General features: G+C 42.5%; 3 protein-coding genes across 3 annotated transcripts; all 3 read right to left on the bottom strand.

Moving 5' to 3' along the window:
• Positions 1-670: 670 nt before the first annotated feature.
• Positions 671-5,917, bottom strand: LOC142532388 (uncharacterized). Its single transcript, XM_075638698.1, has 9 exons — positions 5,708-5,917; positions 4,961-5,645; positions 4,326-4,408; positions 3,988-4,086; positions 3,719-3,867; positions 3,405-3,667; positions 1,961-3,355; positions 1,747-1,798; positions 671-1,271 (listed from the first exon to the last, which is right to left on the bottom strand). The coding sequence occupies exons 1-9, from the start codon at positions 5,915-5,917 to the stop codon at positions 671-673; spliced, it is 3,537 nt and encodes a 1,178-aa protein (XP_075494813.1).
• A 2,236-nt stretch (positions 5,918-8,153) lies between these two features.
• LOC142533101 (zinc finger protein GIS3-like) lies at positions 8,154-9,107 on the bottom strand. Its single transcript, XM_075639734.1, has one exon. The coding sequence runs from the start codon at positions 8,992-8,994 to the stop codon at positions 8,299-8,301; it is 696 nt and encodes a 231-aa protein (XP_075495849.1). The 5' UTR covers positions 8,995-9,107; the 3' UTR covers positions 8,154-8,298.
• A 7,591-nt stretch (positions 9,108-16,698) lies between these two features.
• On the bottom strand, positions 16,699-17,526 carry LOC142532386 (uncharacterized). Its single transcript, XM_075638697.1, has 3 exons — positions 17,407-17,526; positions 17,154-17,322; positions 16,699-17,072 (listed from the first exon to the last, which is right to left on the bottom strand). The coding sequence occupies exons 1-3, from the start codon at positions 17,524-17,526 to the stop codon at positions 16,699-16,701; spliced, it is 663 nt and encodes a 220-aa protein (XP_075494812.1).
• Positions 17,527-20,526: the final 3,000 nt, after the last annotated feature.

Genomic DNA, 20,526 nt, shown 5'->3' with positions numbered 1-20,526 from the left:
TCCCCTAATTAATCAATTCAAATGCCTCTTCCAAAACGAGATATGACAAATGTATTATTATTTACCCTACTTTAGAATGAGGCATCATTGACATGGTTAGGTTCATCGAAGTTACCGGTATCGAGGTTCCAAAGATGATATTTACATATTCCACATATCGCTCTATGTAGCATTTTATCCCACAAATTCAAGATATAACTTCCACATGTGTATCACACGTCTCTGATATCATTTTGTCACACTTTGAATATGAAACCACGTAATTAACCCCGGTTGTGCTTAATTGTCATAAGTGTATGTGTATATATTTATTAGCTAAATGAGAGAGGAAGAATGATGAGGCACTGACTTTAATTTACCTAAAACATGAGCGAGTCATGCAAATGGAGCGCCGACTTGGGACATATAATCATATACCCATAAAATAAAAAATGCCCTCATTTTATTATTTTTTGCTTTTTACTATTTTCATGATTTGGTTTAAAATATTTGTGGGCTGCTTTAGGCTTTAGGTGCTTAATTCTTGGAATGCATTATCTTGTTTTCGTACTTACACGCTAGCTTCCTAAGATGCTAAACTCTATTGGTTCTTCACATAAAATTATTCGAATTGGATTTTAATAAATTGTGCTCTTATTATTTTTTTTTGAAAGGTAAGCTTGTAATTAAATTAAGATAAATCGTTCATTACAAACTCAACCAACCAACGAGGAAACTCCCCATTCAACCAAACAAAGGGTGAAGGGGACAAAGAAGCAAATTTTGCCAAATTATGATCAACATTATTAGACAATCTAGGCTCATAAACTATGTCAGAGATAAATTGATCTTGAACCAATAGATTGATGTCAGACGCACAGGCTCCAATATAACCAAGGTTTTCATGTACGGCTTTGACTGCTTGCACTGCCAATACAGAGTCAGAAACAACTAGAACCTCACGAAAGTTCTTTTCATAGACCAATTTAACTCCTTCCCGAATAGCCAGAAGTTCACCATGGGCAACAGATAGAGGTTGAGAGATTTGGTTTCCAAATGCTAACAATAATCTCCCCTGACAGTCTCTAAGAACACCACCTATGCTGTATAGGTTAGAATTCTCATTAACACAAGCGTCAACATTCAGTTTGTAGGTACTTGTAGCTGGTTTCTTCCATCTCTTGTTAGCAAATTCACTATGAGATGCGACCTCTTGATAATCGAGGGCCTTAGCTCGTTGAAATTCTGAAAGAAAGGTCAAACTCCACGAGACATCCTTGGCCATGCTAGTTCTGTTTGTATCATGAATCATATTTTGTCTTTCTTTCCATATGGCCCAAGTTTGAATAGCAAATTTTTCAAAATCAACTATTGATAGTTATCCCTCATCCACCCACAAAGATCAATAGTACTGCTCCTTCTTGCCAATCGAAGGAATAAATAGAATTCGGTATTTTTTCATATAGGCTTGGATGTGGCACAAAAAAATAAAGAGTGGCTTGTTGTGTCTTGTAGGTTGAAACAAAGCACACAAGCTCCAGAAGTCGGGACTGGTGCCTTAGAAGATTGATATTTGTAGGTATAATATCATGGGAAACATGCCACCAGAAAATAAGCACCTTCGGCGGAATAGAGAGACCCCACAGGAATGTCCACCATGTTTTCAACATGAGCGCCGATTGGTGGGCTGGTTGTGTAAATAATCCTTGTTGTAGGCGATAACCATCACGAACCGAATATTTCCCTGTCTTGTCAAATCTCCAGAACCTCGTATCACAATAGTTCCTTGTCGGCAGAGGAATCTTTAGAATCTCCCCCGCTATCCAAGGGTTAAAGTTATTAGTTATAAGGTCCATATCCCAAGCTCCATCCTTTATCAATGTGTCCACTGTGGAGTCATTTCAGTCTATTCCATCCATCCTCCCTAGCATCGAGGCCATACTAGGAATCCACGTGTCGTCAAAGACTCTTATGGACTTACCGTCACCAACCCTCCAAAGGAATCCCCTCTCCAGAAGCCCTTTACTCCAGAATATTGATCTCCCAATATAAGATGGATTGCTACCCAAACCCGCCTTCAACACTTCTCCATGTTTAAAGTACCGTCCCTTAAGAATTCGGGAGGCTAAATAATCTGGAAATCTAATCAATCTCCAAACTTGCTTCGCCAGGAGTGCTCGGTTAAAATCCTCCATTCTTCTGAAACCCATACCACCCTGTACTTTAGGCTTGCATAATAAATCCCATGTCTTCCGGTGTATTTTCCTCTTCCCATTTTCCACTCCCCACCAGAAGTTAGCGCACTCCCTCTCAATCTCAAAACAAATAGCCTTGGGAATTCTGAAACAGTTCATCGCATATGTTGGGATAGCCTGAATAACAGCTTTAATCAAAGTATCCTTACCTCCACTAGAGAAATATTTGTGTCCCCATCCTTGTATTATCTTCACAACTCTTTCCACAAGATACTGGAATTGGAGGCGCTTGCTACGTAGAGAAATAGTGGGGAGGCCAAGGTAAATCTCATGCCTCTGAACAATGGGAATAGTGAGAATAGATTTAATCGTCTCCATTACCAGCGGATGAGTATTGGGGCTAAAAGAAAGAGCCGATTTTTCATAGTTAATCATCTTACCCGAAGCTCGTTCATAGAGGTATAAGCATTCTTTGACCCGAGCCCCATCCTCCATTGTGGCCCTGAAGAATAAAAGGCTATCATCTGCGAAAAATAGGTGTGACACTACTGGACAAGTTGAAGCAATCTTCACTCCTCGAATCAGCCCCCAAGACTCATAAGTGGTGAAAAGTCTAGACAAACCATGTGCACATAGAACGAACAAGTAAGGCGACAAAGGGTCTCCTTGTCGAAGTCCACGGCTTGGAGTAATAGGCCCAGTAACTTCCTGATTAATACGGAAAAAGTATCTCACTGTCCGCACACACTTCATAATCTTATCAACCCACTCTGTCGCAAACCCCAATCGAATCATTAGAGCCTGTAAAAAATCCCATTCCACTCGATCGTACGCTTTACTCATATCAAGTTTAAGCGCCGCATACCCAACTTTGCCTGATTTTCTGGTACGCATCCAATGGATGAATTCATATCCCACAATGATATTGTCTGTGATCATCCTTCCCGGAATAAAAGCACTCTGGAACTCATCAATCAATTTCGTCATAACTGGTCTAAGCCGATTAGTTAGCGCACGAGACACAATCTTGTAACAGACGTTACAAAGACTAATTGGTCGGAATTCCTTCGTAAGCACCGGATTAGCGGTCTTTGGTATCAAAGTGACCATGGTATCATTCCATTTATCAAGAGGGGCACCATCATTAAGGACATGCAGGACAGCATCTGTAACATCATTACCTACAATATGCCAGAATTTTTTGTAAAAGAGCGTAGACATACCATCGACCTGGTGCTTTATCTTGGTTCATATCAAAAAGAGCTTTTCGGACATCCACGGTATTAAATGGAGCACAAAGAACTGAGTTCATAAGCTCATCTACGACTGGAGATAAAGTGTCTAAGACAGGATTCATATTCGTTACAGTAGGGGAGCCAGAAATGAACAGGTTGCTGAAATACTGAAGAACAATAGCGGCCATACCAGTACTATTCGAACACCAATCTCCATGAGAGGAAACCAAGCCCTTGATAGAATTCTGTGCTCGACGCCTAGATGCAGAGATGTGGAAATATCGGGAATTTCAATCACCATCCTTTAACCATAAAGCACGACTACGTTGCTGCCAATACAATTCATCTTGGGTTGCAATTCTTTCAACTTCAGATTCTAGCTCTCGAATCTGTCCAGTAGATGAACTCCAATTCCAGCTTTGTCGAAGGTTCTTTAATTTCCACCGCTTCTCCAGCAGCTGCTTGGATAAGCATTTAAATTGAGCATTAGACCAGATTCTAAGCTCACGTTGGCAACTCAAGATACGTTCATGTATTGTCCTAGAACCGGTAAAGGCGCCCCACCCTGCTTTAACTACCTCCCCACAGTCTTCCTCACAGAGCCAATATTTCTCAAATCGGAACAAATCCTGCTGCATCCCACCTCGATCCTGAAACAGAGACTTGGTTCCATTGAACTGTAGGCAGAGAGGTCGATGATCTGAATGATAGAAGTCAAGAGATGATACATGTGCGGCCGGGAAAAGTAGTCTCCAGCTCAGATTACCAACATATCTATCGAGTCGTTCAAGAGTATCACGGAATGCCTACAATCTACTAGGGGCTCTCCTAATACCACCCAACTTTTCACTATCAAAACAAATCTCATTAAAATCACCCCCGACTAATCATGATAAATCAAGGAATTCAGTCAAACCTTTGAGATGTAGTAGGAGGTCCCAAGAAAAGTGTCGTAGTGCGGCATCCGGGTGTCCATAGAATCCTGTAAATCTCCAGCATCTATCATCAACAGTTACGATACAGTCAATATGTCAAACAGAGAAAGATTTAATAAGTACATCAAGAGGTTCATTCCAAAGCAGAGCAAGACCCCCGCTATTCCCATTACAATCCACCATAAAACAACCAGTAAAACCCAAAGAATTTTTCCAATGTTTGCATCGTGACTCTCTTATTTTTGTCTCACTCAGAAATAAGAGAGTTGGGTTCTTGTCGGCTACGAGGCGCCGAAGTTCTCGGAATGCTCGTGGGTTCCCAAGCCCTCGAACATTCCAAGTTATTAGATTCATAATGATTGGCGGGGTTGCAGAGCAACCGCCGCCTCCTTATCTATAGACATAGGATCAGTCCTTCCCAATTTCACTTTTTTCTTCAATGGACTTGTATGCTCCGGTGATAAACTGTCATTTTCAGAGACAATTATTTGTCGGTTAGCCATTTCAGGAGATAGCTGCGTTTTCTCAACAACCCGAGCCATACCGACTTCTCTAGCCCTGCGTTTCCACTATCTTGACCCGCCAACTGTTAGGCTCGGTGCTAGAGGAGCCTTACCACGTAGTTTTTCCATAGAAGGCACAGACTCAGGAATCATCAAATGGGTTGAATCCAAATCAATAGCAGAGTGTTTGTCCTGGACTACAAGCGCCTGGCTTATTGATTCCGTGTTGTATCTGTCATTGGACTCATGGTTCTCAGCTTCATCATTCAAAGGGCTATCCGGAGGGATAGAGGATGATTTCTCAGTACTGGACGAACTTTTCCTGCTACTGCCAATGTGAGATGATGCACGCATCCAAACCCCGTAAGCAAGTGTGATTTTATTAGCCTCTTTGTCGTCACAGTCGCGGACCGTATGCCCAATTCTCCCACAAGCATAGCAGAAGTCTGGTAGCCTCTCGTAAACCAGCAGAACAATAATGTCTTTTTCTTCCCCCTTGGCTTTAATCCGAATGAACTCCATCAATGGTTGAGAAATGTTTATTCTTACTCGAATTCTCGCGAAACGACCCAAGAATACCCCATTTTCTCCCGAATCCACTTCCTCCACTTTGCCAATGTGGCGGCCGACTTTGTTTAGCAGTTTTCCTTGCATGAAAGCTAATGGCAGGTTATGGCATTGAACCCAAATTCCTATCTCATTGAATACCATATCGTTAGGATTTTGCCAACCCATCGGTTCTTTAAAAACCACCAAGCTTTGAAGAAATTCCATGGCCCTTTCGTAAGGGCCATGTTCCTGCCTCTTTGGGATACAAAATCACAAACAAAAGTATTGTCTCCCATAGCCTCAATGTGTACCTTTCTCGACGCTTGGAGGATGCGTGGCATCTGCTGCCGAAAAGTTTCCCTATTCATAGCTTTTGGGGAAAGAATATTCGCTACCAGGCAATTATGCAAGCGCTCCTGTCCAATTCGTGTCTCTGAATCATCTAAAATAATAGTGTCATTCTCCTTTGGTGCGGAGAGTCTCATCTCCTCGACCAGACGGGAGATCTCATCTGGAACCATAAACCTGGTGACCAACCAACGTTCAGTTCGGAGGATTTGGAAGAACGAAACAATCCCGCACAACGCAGGTTCCCAGCCCTAAGAGTCGAAGAACCCTAGGGAGTTTTTTACATACACATATTGTGCTCTTATTATTACTATCCAAATTTTACGCATTAAGTTTGAATACAAGAACACGGTATGACCGTTTTTAATATTAAACATACGATATTTGTAATGATCTTTTAAATTTTAATATATAAATTTTAGAAAAATTGCAACTTCGATCCTACATATTTGTTCTTTGTGATTTTAATAATATATATTGTCAAATTCAGTTTATAATCTCTATTTTTCTTTTTCTATTTTATATTTTAGGATTTAATTCATTTTTCTGACATGGTATTGATATGTCGTCCATATGATATACTGACATATGCTGTGTCACATAAAAAATCCAGGGGAAAAAATAATTTCGGCAACAAATGAAAGATGAAATTCGACAATATAGAAAACTAAAATATCCAAGTCATCTAGTGTGAGCTGAATTTTATCTTGTGCTTCATCAATTGCAAAGTTCTTGATGTTAAAACGCTCTGGAAGTTATCGTAATACTTTACTGAGCAATCTTTAATTTGAAATTGGATCACCAAGGCTGAACACTTCAGTGGCTATCTCCATCAATCGATGATTATCAGTGATTGCCTCAATTTTTTCCATCCCGACACTTTCAAATTTAGAGTTTAGCATTCTTAACTTCGTTCTTTGTACACTTTCATATCTTTCACGATATTTTTGAAGGATTTCTCATTCAAACTTAGCAGAAACGCAGTTGGTAATCAGAATAAATGTGTTTATAGCAATTGAAATGAAGATGACATTTAATGCATTTGATTTGTAGTTTGAAATTTAGACTTCATCAGTTTTCTATTCATTTTATGATTTGACAAGTCTGTCATCATTTTCTTCAACTCTGTTCGATGGAGTCCAACCGTTGTCAACTCTTTGCCATACTCTTTTATCTATGGACTTGATATAGAATTTTATTTTGATTTTTCAAAGAGCATAGTTGAATCCATCTGAGACAGATAGTCGTAGTGCAGCGTTGGAAAGTGACACGTTCATTGAATTTTACATGTTAAACAAAAATAAACAGAATCTCACTTCATAACATCAAGAGTTGGCTCTGATACCAAGTGAAAGTAGAATAATATAACACGCAAATATTTGACCAAAATTCGGAGCAACAAAATAATTCTTTAATCAACATTTTGTCCGGGTGTTGTCTTCAAATGTTTCGAGTATGTCACGACAATATAGTAAAATAACGACGCTTCGTCTTTACGAGTTCTTCAGAAAATTCTCTCCCTAGCTTTATCCTCGCCTTTTTTGTCTGCAACAATTATTTTTTAATATATATATATATATAGACTTGTGTTGATCTTGATTGGATTCCTTGAATATTTTCTTAAAAAATAAGGAAAGTAGTTTTTCATTATGAAACAATTTTTTTTAAATATTAAAGATCAAGTCTAGAGTTTAAGAAACTCATTATTCTAGAAATACAACTCTTATGCAAAATCTTATCAAAAAAGAAAATAATTTAGGAGATAAATCGTGTTTTGTAAAGCAAGACACATTTCCTTTAAACACTTAGTGTTATCTTTAGATTCATTTTATCATATGAGTTGAGTTATTATAACTAAAACAAAATAGTTTTTTTTTTAGAAGTTTGTATAAAATATTGAAGAAGTTGATACTAAGAGTTTTAGTTGGCAATGTTTAAGTCTACTGAAGTGGGTGATTATAGAAGTTATATGTATCAAAGTTTTTTAATGAATACCTTCCGAAAACAGAAAAAAAAGGAGAGGTAGAAATATTTTAGTTTTCGAACTTCCAGAAACTACTATTTCACATTTTATTCTCTTCGCACAAATTTTCAGTTGTTTACAAAGTTTAGGTGGACTCATTCCACATTGATTATATTAGTTGTTTGCTGAACTTTGAAGGGTAAAAAAGAGTTCTGTTATCAACATATGTAAAGGTTGTCATTTTACAAGAAATTTGTGAGTTATTTATTTACCCCTCTATACACTTCGACTGATCTTAAAAATTGCATTTCAAAAATTCGGAATTGATATACTCAATGAGTTATGAAATCATTATAGTTGAAAAAAACAACTAAACTTGATTAATGGATTTGAAATACATCGATTTAAAAATATTATTCATAAAATTAAGTGATTCACGTGATATCATTTGAAATTCTTTGCTACTTCGCGAACCCCCCAGTCCAAATGCGACAAAAAAATTAATTAATAAATAAGAAAATGTAAAAATTCAACTAGGGCCAAACTAGAAACGGATCTGCAGCTGATTAACCAAGCCGAGTCCGTGACACTCTACGGCGCGGCTGGAGCTAAGCTGAGGTGCAAATCGAGGCTCAACGAGTCATCAAATGTGGGCCCATCATCCACTCTCGAAAACCTACTCAATGAAGGCCCATCCAATCTTCCACTGTGGGCCTTAATCTGCTGTTGAGGCCCAATATTATTAACGCTAGACTCCCCCGCGTGCGATATTATACTCCCCACACTCCTCCCTCCCGTCGAACCCGGAAACACACCCCCATGCGACACCTGGAAGGGCGCCGCCGCTCGTGGGACGTATACCCACGACGGAGACTGGCCAACCACCGAGGGGACTACCACAGATCCGGCGGGGGCGAGAAGATGGGTCGACGGAGTGAAGGCCGAGATCATGGGGTTGCGCATGAAAGAGACGGCGGCGTTTCGGCTGGCCTGTATCTGGGCACGCTTGAGCTGCTGCCGTTCTTTCTTGTGAGCGTTCTGGTGGCCGCCGAGGGCCTGCGAGTTCACGAATTCGCGGTAGCAGTACTGGCACTCGTACTTCCGCCCATCAGACGCCGGGAAGCCACCGGATTCCGGCTGAGCTGCCTCGTTTTTGGCGGATTCGACTTCAAGTTCTTGATCTTGATCGGCTGTCATGTTGAAGCCGAAGAGTTTCCAACGGCCATTATTGGTTGTCATATTGTTGCATGATTTGTTTTGGTAGTCTAGCTCGGCCATTCTGTACATACTGTTATTCTTTTGGTGAGAAAGAGAGGAAGTGTCGGAGTTCAAAGCCAGTGAGACAGAAAATTGGCTGCCTAGGACAGACAGTTCTTGCGATCGGGAGGGGGTATTAATAGAAGCTCAAAGGATTTTGAAATTATTTAAACCTAAATTAAAGTTTCTATAGATCCTTTATTATTTATATTATTTTATTTTATTTATTTTTATTTTTTTGACAATGGGGCCTTATATATAATACCATAATTCTTATTTTATTTTGGGAAAATATCGATTTAGTCATCTCAGATATCCTATTTTACCGACAAAATATCATCACTTATCACTTGACATGTAAGTATTTTTTGATGTCAGATCAACATTTTTCGACGCTCAAATCAGCATTTTTCAAACGTCACACGTACAAGAAGGAATATGACAATTTTCTCTTCTTATAAAATAAGTAACCATAACAATATATAAATTTAAATATAACCTTTGAAGCAAAAAATTGGTCGATATCATTATATTTTAGTATATAAAAGTTAAAAATCAATTTTTGTAAATTTGTGAATATGCGTATGCGCTTGCCAAATTTTACTAATAGAAAAGTACACTTGAGTTTCAAATTTGAATAGTCATGTTAAAAAAATAAAGAAAATAGAAAAATCTGTATTATGAGGACCTAAATTGGTTTTAGTAATCTAATTAGTTAAAATTATGTTATAATAATATAATAAATTTGCTTCTTTTGTATTTTTACTTTTTGTGTGTGTTAGTGTTATGCAGAGATATATATTATAGACATGGTGGATGTTTATTAATATCGGTTCATCACATTAGAAAAAATGATTAAAAATAAAAAAATTCCAAGCTATGAATCTCATCTATTCAAACAAAAAGGAATTCGAAATCATAGATTCGAAATACATCGACCCAACCATAACCTTTCGAGTACTTGATTTTGAGTAACATGTTACTCCTAGATTTTTATGCAGAATTGTATTTTGGTTAAGTACCTAATAATAATGCATAAAATTTGGAGGGGCAATCGTACGTTAAAGTTGGCTGTTTTTCTTTGCGTTGGGTGTGAAGGAATGGATGCATGCATGTGAGAATTAAAGGGTTGTTGAGCTATCAAATGATTGAGTTTGCCCCATGTTTTTTGAGTAAAAAAATCAGACACAAATTTGATTAATCAGATTAGTTTACCAAAATCGTCGATATATAACTCGAATTTTTCCTATTGCATTTCTTGTAATGTTTATGTTCTATAAATGCCAAAGGAGCAAGAAAATGAAGCTGAACTTATCCTTAGCTTCTCAATTCACAAACACAATGATGTGATCTCGTTGAAATGGATGAACCGGGTCAACGGATCAAACCAACAATTTATAGTGTTTGGGAATTTTGAGTGAAGATAATGGCCGAGATTAACACCTGCAAACAAGAAAATAACTCGTGAATGGGCGTCGGAGGGGTGTCCGACGTGGTCACTCCGATGCTAAAGTCAGCAGGTTGAAGATGAACACAAGCAATATCTGAGAAAAAATATGTATAATGCTTAGAGTTCAAAGATTTCAGAATCCTTTAATCTCATTAATACCTGCTATTTATAGTAGAGGAATGGGTAGTTACCTCGATTTCCGTGCCATCTACTAAGTCGGTTTACCATACTAGCTTCTGATGATTTCTCGGACACTCCAAACCCAAGTTGTTCTGACAGATTGGATTGCCTGTATCAATCACACTTGAGTGTGGTTCATTTCTCGAGGTAATGCAGTTCTCGAGGTTGCCCAAGTGGTGATGTAACCGGGAACTCTGCCCGGGAAGATGAGAAGCGCCCGGATGGTTCCGTGTTGGTAGAGAGCTCGGGTAAAGCCATAAGCCCGGGAAGAGAAGACTTGCCCGGGTCTTTAAGAAACTTATCCTTTACATGGGTCATGATCTCGGCCACCTCAGTAACAAACCGGGTTAACGATGACCTGGCTCCTAATGGGGGTATCACCACCCATCCCTAAAATAGTCGGGCTAGAGTTTGACTCGTTGTCCCGATCAGTCATACTTGTTTATTTTAAGACACAACCCAGTGTAAATAAGAGTATTGGGTCTTCAAATATTCCACAGAAGTGATGGTGTGTCGGGGTCCCATATCTCCCGGGTTTTAAATAGTTGTCGTTTAGTACTCTCGGGAAGTCCAAAAAGTGTCATTATGACGTATGCGTCAGTATTGATACCGCCGAAAATCGTTCGTATTCCGAGGTAATAATGATCCTGCCTCCTCGATATCCGTACATGTTTTTTCATCTGCCCAATACAACTTCCAAAGTTCATCCTAGTCGTTCATGTGCTCATAGATTAACGGCTGCGATTGGCTCTCTCCTCCTATATATAATAGGTCACATATTTCCCCATCATACCAGCAAATTACAATCTGAGAAGTATAATGGCAGGTTCCAGTAATTCGAAGGCTCTCGATATGGCAGAGGAGTTCATGAAAGCAACTTCCGAGCAACGGAAATCTGAATTGGAAGATGAAGTCTTCCAGAAGGTCCTTCGCTACTGAGAAGAATTGCAAGGACTTCAATTTCTCTACGAGTGTGGAGAGGCTACCACTCCTCGGCTAGTGGCGAAGCTTGAGAAATATCGGGAACGCTTGCGCATTTCCGATACGGTAAATCTCTTTGAGGACGACTATGTCCTCAAGCTAATCCTTTATAAGGAAAGGAAGACGCTGCAGAACATTGCCAATTCTGTCAGTTTTCTCAAGGCGTTCACTGGCAGCTCTGTAAAGAGCTTGATGATCAAGTGGATGGCCTCTGTAGAGGAGGAATTTTTTAATGTAACCGGTGAAACCTTTCCTGAATAAAAGATACTTATCTGGTTTACTCTTGTTGTCAGCATTTTAATTTCATCAATTGATACATGTTTCATTAAGTAAATTAAAATAGATGACCGTAACTGATAAATGACCAGCTGAAATACCGGGACCTAAAATTTCCCGAATTTTAAAATAAAGTACCGGGGCCTTATACCTCCTGGGATTTCGATAAGATGCCAGGGCCTCGAATTTCCCGGGCTATAAAATAATATGTCGGGGCCTCAAATCTCCCGGGCTATGATGTGGTATCATAATGATGCACGAATCAGCATTAAATTCCCGCCGAGAAACGTTTCGTATTTCGAGGTGATAATGATCTCGTGTCATCGATACTTGTGTGCCCTCCTTCGATTGCCCGGTACAATTTACGAGGCGCATCCTGATCGTCCACGTGTGTTTAAATCAACGGTTGTGATTAACTCTCCTCCTGAATAAATGGGAAAACGTTTTGATTGGTTTGAAACCTTCCGACTTCTTCCATATTGAATGCCACTTGCCTATAAATAAGATGGTAGAGATGAAAGGTGATCATCAATTCAATATGTCGAGTTCAAGTGATTCCAGTGATTGCAGCAGCACAGTCTCTTCCATTGGTGCACATAGTCAAATACCAGTTGAGCTACGTCCTTATGTGGAGAATCTCAAAAGGACGGTCGAAGAGTACATCGAGGTAAAGATTATGTCTACTTGGTACAAGATCCAAGATATTAACAACACACACCAAAATGGCTTGGCTCTCAACCGTGCACAAAGGGCAGCAGTAAGGAAATACAGGCGAGAGCTTGGAGTAGCTTGAGTTGCAAACCTGGCCACTGACCAAGTTCTGTTGCATGCGATGCTGTGGAAGGAATGACATCATCTGAACAAGATATCAACCTCCGAGTCATTCTCCAATCTTCACATTCGGGAATTAACTGATTGGATAACTGAGTGGAAAGATTATGTAGCCTCAAGAATGGCACAGATGTAATACGCCATTTGATAATTTCCTTAAAAAAGTTATTTGGTTTATCTCTGTCTTCTACTCTGTTGTAAGAAATTAATTTCATCAGTTGATATATATATCACGAACTGAATAACTGACATGAGACTAACTGCTATTAGTTGAAGCCGAATAACTGATAGATGACAAACCAAAATGCCACGACTTAATATTCCCCCGAACTTTTAGAATAAGAAACCGGGACCTCAAATCTCCCGTGCTATAAAATAAGATGCCGAGGCCTCAAACCTCCCGGGCTATAAAAGAAGATGTCGGGGCCTCAAACCTCCAGGGCTATAAAAGAAGATGTCGGGGCCTCAAACCTCCCGGGCTTAAGATGAGGTGCCGTGGCCTCAAACCTCCCGGACCATAATGAGATCTTGGGTAACCTAAGGGGTGTCATGATAACGCGTGCCCTTTTACTCAACGGTCAGGAACGTTTCGCACTTCGAGGAGTCGATAAGTCTGACATTTTAATTATTGCGTGTGTCCCTTCGTATATCCGCACAATTTCCCAGGTTCAACTCAACCGTCCGATTTGATTCAAATCAACGGTGCAGATCAACTTTCCCCTTCTATAAATTTTGGGCGCCTCATTTTTCAGAAATTACTTTCAAATTCGAAACTCCGGCGAAGCCCTTGCAAAAATTTTTCTCGAAGCTCTTCCGCGCAAAATTCTCCATTTCCGGTGAATCTCCATCACTGCAACCACCCGTTTTTCTTCAGGAACCGTAAGTCTTTCCTTCTCCTGATTTCAAGAATATGTCTAATTCTACCACTTCTACATCAGGAGCAAATGCGCGGGGCTCGCCCAGTGACGAGTCTACGGCGCTGCGCTCTCCGTCTCCCCCTCGCAGCTCTATCACCCAGCCTTCTAGACAACCCTCATCTATCCAAATTAAACCAACTTTCTCAAAACCTTCTACTTCTGGCCACTCCCGAGCTCTTGCCAAGAGCAAGGGTAAGGGTAAAGCCCGGACTTCGCGCCCTCCTCCTACTGAGATCCCGGGAGCCCCTTGGTTCTCTTCCCTGAGTAGCACATTACGCTTGGGGGCCGATGAGGAACTTCGAGCCCTGGGAAATATTCCTTCCTCTTTTTCCATTTTGATACCCGGACCTTCTGACAGAGCCAACAACCCTCCTCCTGGGTATACTAGTTTCTTTCGGGACCAGGTCAGAAATGGTCTCCGATTTCCCGTCCACCCTTTTTATATTGCGGTTGCCAAGTTTTTCGGCGTACCGGTTAACCAACTTCATCCCAACTTCTTTAGTATTATGGCCTCGGCCTATGTCCTTTTCAAAATGAACAATCTTCTCATCACCCCCCTTATCCTTCACTATTACTTCTCTTGCCGGCTTGGGGATAATGCTTTTTCCTTGACAGCCCGGCTTAATGCCCGATTTCTTGATGATATTCCTTCCTCTCAGAAGGAGGGTGGAAAGGAAAATTTTTCTACATCCGAATCCCGGGTCCTTTACCTTGTCTAACCGGCTTTCTCCCTTCCCTTCCCCAACAACCTTCCCTGCCACAATCCTACAAATTCGAGGAGCCTTTCCTCATGAGTCAAACCTTGGAGGAGGGGCGGAAATACTCTTCTTCTGTTCTCATCGTAGATGAGAACCTCGTTACCTATGGGTTGAGTGCCCCGTGCTGATGACCCTTTGGACAGGGTGATTGACGAAGTTGCTGTCTCGGGCGCTCAACCCGGTAATTCTTGACATCCTTAGTCTTTGTTTTTTCAAATTTCATACTTATTACTCGTGCTGAAACTTCTTCTTATTCATGTGCAGATAACTCAAAAATGCAGGAGGCCTTCGCCAAGAAGTGGGCGGCAGAAAAGGCGGCCAAAGAGAAGAAAATGGCAGCCCGGAAAGCTGCCCTTGAAAAGCAAATAGCCGAGGAAGCAGCAGCCCGACGTTCTGAGTCAAACCGGGTTGAGACTCAACCGGAGTAAGTGGCCCGGGAAGCACCCCAAGAGGATCCTGGGAACCACGTCCCCCTTCTTCAGCGGAAGCGAAAGGCTACCACGAGCCCAGAGCTGATCCTGACTGAGACTAATCAGGAAGGAGGGCAGGGCACCTCCCAGGCAACTCAGCCACTCACCCCTCCCCCACAACAAACTACAGGGGAACCTCCTCAAGAAACTCCTCTGATCGATCAACCCACCTGGCCCATCATTTTCCTGGAGGGGGCTTCTTCAACAGGCATTCGGCGCTTTAAACACATGCTTACTCCTGGAGAAGAGGCCTTTTTGAAGAACTCTGGGCCCGGTGCAAGGTTTCTTGAGGGATCCAACCGCTTCCTATCTGTAAGTTTTCCTCTTCATCGCCCCTCCTCTTTCTTCTCTCTCTTTCTTTTAATTTGCTTTGTACAGGCTCCCAAATGATGATCTCGGCCTTCGAGGTAGTGGCAGCGGCAGCCACCAAAAAAGGCCAACAAGCCCGGGCTGCCAAGGAAGTTCAAGATCAGTTGCACGGAGAGCTCGCCCGGGCCAAAAGCCTTCATGAAGAGGAAATCGCCGTCCTGAATGCTTCCTTGGAGTCGGCTCACATGGCTCTGGAAAAGTCTTGGGAAGATCTCAACGAAGCGGCCCTTCGGGAAGAAAATCTTAGAGGTGCCCTGTCTGCCTCGGATATGAGAAACAATTCTCTATCCGAGCAGATGGAGGAGCAGATGTCCTGGGCAGAAAAAGCCGAGAATGCTTTGGCCCGGGTGGAGTATGATAAAAATAAGTGGCAGGCTTCCTTCCTCCAATCTCCTGAATTTAAGAAGGCCGTGACGGACAAAGCCTATCCTCTTTTTCAAACCGGTTTTGAGAAATGCCGGGAACAATTTGAGGAAGCCGGACTCCTACCCCAAGATAAGGAAAATTTTCCGGATTTTGGTCTGGCCATTGCATCCCTTCCCAAGGATGGTGAGGAGGAGAAGGAGACGACTCAAGAAGAGCAACCCGGGCCTGAACATGTAGATATAGACTAGGACTTGTACTTTTATTTTTCTCTTTTTATTTGCTTCTGTCTGTAACTTTCAGGCCTTCAGGCTTTTATTAATGCAATCTTCCTTTTCTTCTAACACCCTTGTATTTCTCTGACAAGTGCTCGGCGTCCTGTCTTTACATTAACCGAGATATTTGATAGGTCACCAGAAATTTATAAGCGTTAAGGACTTGATTGGTAATTTCCCGTGAGTATCCGGGCTTCAGGTCCATATAAGATAACATGATGCTTATATCTTAACAGACAAACGAGATGTCATGATTTCAAGGAGAATAATCCCGGGATTCAGAATGATCGAGATGTGGTTCCGGGAGACAGGGTGTAGCGCCCTGAGCTTTTTAAGAACCAAGGTGCGGAGCCTTGGGCCGGGGAGCATGTCCGGGACTTGTGAATGGTCGAGGTGTGGTTCGCCGAGCCAGGGTGTAGTGCCCTGGGCTTTTTAAGAACCAAGGTGCGGAGCTTTGGGCCGGGGAGCATGTCCCGGGACTTGTGAATGGTCGAGGTGTGGTTCCCCGAGCCAGGGTGTAGTGCCCTGGGCTTTTTAAGAACCAAGGTGCGGAGTCTTGGGCCGGGGAGCATCTCCTGAGACTTGTGAATGGTCGAGGTGTGGTTCCCCGAGCCACGGTGTAGTGCCCTGGGCTTTTTAAGAACCAAGGTGCGGAGCCTTGGGCCGGGGAGCATGTCCCGGGACTTGTGAATGGTCGAGGTGTGGTTCCCCGAGCCAGGGTCTAGTGCCCTGGGCTTTTTAAGAACCAAGGTGCGGAGCCTTGGGCCGGGGAGCATGTCCCGGGACTTAATAATAGGAGTATTCAGAACACGCTCTGAGAAAATATATCTTTCATTTATTTCTTCCATCAAATAATTACATCTGTCATGCATAGTACTGCTTTAAATTAAATACATTCCAGGGTCTTTTAAGAAAGTGTCCTTGCGCATCTTCCAGATAAAAAGATCCCGAGCTGACTCTCTGAGTGATTTTGTAAGGCCCTTCCCACCGAGCTTCCAGCTTCCCAACATCACCAGCAGGGTTGACTTTCTTCATGACTAGATCCCCGACTTGGAAGTCTCGGATGCGAACCTTTTTGTTATATGATTTCATAACTCGGCTCCTGTATGCCTCCATTCGAATGAATGCCCGATTTCTTTTTTCTTCTATTAAATCCAATTCCATGACCCTGCTTTGGTCATTATCATTAGGGTAAGATTCTACCTGGGAAGAAGTCGGGCAGATTTCTACTGGAAGGACTGCTTCAGAACCATATACCAAGTTGAAAGGAGTTTCTTGAGTAGGTGCCCGAGGAGTAGTTCGGTAAGCACATAGAACACTGTGTAATTCCTCCACCCAGTCCCTTCCTTTGCCCTGAAGCCGGGTTTTCAATGCTTGTACAATAATTCTGTTGACTACCTCAGTTTGGCCATTTGCTTGAGGATAGGCAACAAAGGTGAAAGACTGAGTGATCTTCATCTCCCGGCACCATGATGTGATTTCTTTGCCCTGAAATTGCCTCCCATTATCTGAGATTAGTTTCCTGGGCACTCCAAATCGGCATACGATGCTTTTTCATAAAAACTTCAATACTTCCTGCTCGGTTATGTTTGCCAAGGGCTCAGCTTCTACCCATTTGGAGAAGTAGTCAACGGCAACTAACAAGAATTTTTTCTGAGCCCCGGCAATGGGGAAAGGGCCCACAATATCCATGCCTCATTGATCAAAGGGGCAAGATGCCCAAATAGACTTCATGAGGGTAGCAGGGCTGTGTTTGAAATTCGAATGCTGTTGACAGCCTTCACAAGCTTGGACCACCCTAGCAGCATCTTGACTTAAAGTTGGCTACCAGAAACCAGCAAGCATTGTTTTTCGGGCCAAAGATATTCCTCCGAGGTGCTCGGCACAACAACCTTCATGAATTTCTCGGAGGACATAATCCACTTCTCTCTCAGATAAGCATTTCAAAAGAGGTCCCTGGAATGATCTCCTGTACAAAATGTTATTTAAGAGAACAAACCTGGGAGTTTGTCTCTTAGTTTTCTGAGCTCGGACTCTATCTTCGGGCAACTCACTATTTACCATAAACTTGATCAGAGGTGTCATCCAGGAGTCCTCTTATTCTGGTAACATTTCTTCTTCAGTAGAAAGGATCAACCGAGAAACACGCAAGACCTCCCGGGTATTAACTTCTGACAAAGAAACAACCATTTTTGCCAGAGTATCTGCCTCACTATTTTCTTCCCGGGGTATTTGTTCAATACCCCAATCCGCAAAAACTTTTGCTCGGGCTTTGATGAGCTGTAAATATTTTAGCATCCTGTCATCCTTAGCCTCATACACGCCCTTTATTTGTTGAGTAATGAGTTGTGAATCGAAATATAGAAAAATTCGGGAAGCCCCGACTTCCCGGGCGGTTTGGATACCAGCCAGGACAGCCTCATCATACTCAACCTCATTGTTGGTTACCCGGGAGTCAATTCTAAGTGCCAGTTTAATCTTTTCTCCCGGGGGAGATATTATCACAACCCCTACTCCGCATCCGGCAAAGCTAGACGCCCCATCCACGAACACTCTCCATACTTCCTCTTCACTGGGTTGGACCATCTCGGATAAAAAATCTGACAGAGCTTGTGCTTTGATGGCCACCCGAGGTTTGTATTCAATGTCATACTCCCCCAACTCTACTGTCCACTTGACCATACGCCCGGATACCTCAGAGTGAGTCATGATCCTGCCAAGAGGACTCTTGGTAAGAACAATTATTTGATGTGACAGGAAGTAAGGTCTTAGCTTCCGGGCAGTCATGACCAAGGCGAGAGCAATCTTCTCTACTTCACTGTACCGGAGCTCGGGTCCTCTTACAGCATGACTGACATAATAAACAGGCTTTTGATCGGAGCCTTCTTCTTTTATTAAAACCGAGCTGACAGCATACTCCGTAGTAGACAAATAGACATATAATTTCTCCCCGGGCTCCGGCTTCACCAACACAGGGAGTTCTGCAAGGTGAATCTTCAAGTCTTGGAAGGCCTGTTCACATTTATCATCCCATCCAAATTGCTGGGCCTTCCTCAAGACTTGAAAGAAAGGATAACTCCGATGCGCTGACCGGGAAATAAATCGAGACAGGGAAGCAATCCTCCCGTTCAACTTCTGCACTTCCTTGACAGATCGGGGAGATGGCATGCATAGCTCAGACTTGACTTTTTCCTGATTCACCTCGATCCCTCGATCTGTCACTATGAATCCCAAGAATTTGCCACTCTTTACGCCAAAAATACACTTGGCAGGGTTGAGCTTGATCCCGTACTGCATGAAAGTGGCAAAAGTTTCTTCCAGATCACCAATAAAGCTTGCCACCTCCCGGGTTTTGCCCAGAATATCATCCACATAGACTTCCACATTCCGCCCCAACTGCTTCTCGAAGACTTTGTTCATCAGACGCTGGTAAGTTTCCCCTGCATTCTTCAACCCGAAAAGCATTACAATGTAACAAAATGTACCTCCCGAGGTGATGAAGCTGGCTTTATCTTGATCACTCTTGGCCAGGGGGATTTGATGATATCCCTGGTACGCGTCCATGAAGCTTAGCAATTCGAAACCCAATGTGGAATCCACCACTTGATCAATGCGGGGCAGAGGATAATGATCCTTGGGGCAGGCTTTATTAAGATCGCGGAAGTCTACACACATGCGCCACTTCCCGGTAGACTTGGGCACCAAGACCACATTCGAGAGCCATGAAAGGAATTGAATCTCTCGAATGTGGCCAGCCTTCAGGAGCTCTTTTACTTGTTCATCAATAACTTTGTCCTTCTCAGGACAAAAGTGTCTCTTTTTTTTCTTCACCGGGTGAGATCCCGGGAGAATGTTCAATTGGTGCTCCGCTATCAGGGAGAAATCCCTGTCAACTCCTGTTGGGACCAAGCAAACATATGGATATTAGCTTTTAAATAGTTAATTAAACTAACCCGATGGATGCACTGAGATCCCGAGCCACCTAGATTTGTTGGCCTGGTCCGAATTCTACTACTTCCTGCTCCTCCTCTGCTACAAAGTGCACCTCTCCTCTCTCCATTACTCATCCTTCTACTCCATCCACCCTTGACTTCTTTCCTTCCCTCCTCGTTTTGCTCTGATCAGCCCGGATTGCCTCCACATAGCATTTCTGAGAAGATGGCTGATCTCCCCGGACTTCTCCTACCCGGGCTCCCACCGAAAACTTTATTTTTTGGTGGTAGGTGGATGCTACAGCTCTGAGCTCGTTCATAGCCGGCCTCCCCAGAATGATGTTATAAGATGATGGGGAATCCACCACAGTGAAAGAAGTCATCACTGTCTTCTTGAGATCCTGAGAACCCAGGGTTAATGGCAAAACAATCTCCCCCTCCGGGTAAACCACATGGCCAGCAAAACCAAAGAGGACAGTTTCCACAGCTTCCAAGTGATAGCCCTGCAAATACATCTGGATAAAGGCATCTTTAAAAATTACATTTACAGAGCTGCCCGAGTCCACGAAGACTTGTAAAATATCATAATTTGCCACTCGGGCTTGGATCACTAGGGCATCGTTGTGGGGCAGATTCACCCCTCTCAAATCTTCCGTGCCAAAACTGCTGGCCGCCTCACTTTTTCTCGCTCCCTCCACCTCCAAACACTCCCTCCTACTTCTCGACTTCCTTGCCCGGTTGGAGTCTCCATCAGTAGAGT

The sequence above is a fragment of the Primulina tabacum genome, chromosome 18 (assembly GCF_025594145.1).
Source record: "Primulina tabacum isolate GXHZ01 chromosome 18, ASM2559414v2, whole genome shotgun sequence".
Taxonomy (NCBI): domain Eukaryota; kingdom Viridiplantae; phylum Streptophyta; class Magnoliopsida; order Lamiales; family Gesneriaceae; genus Primulina; species Primulina tabacum.
This window is presented reverse-complemented; position numbering and strand designations above follow the sequence as displayed.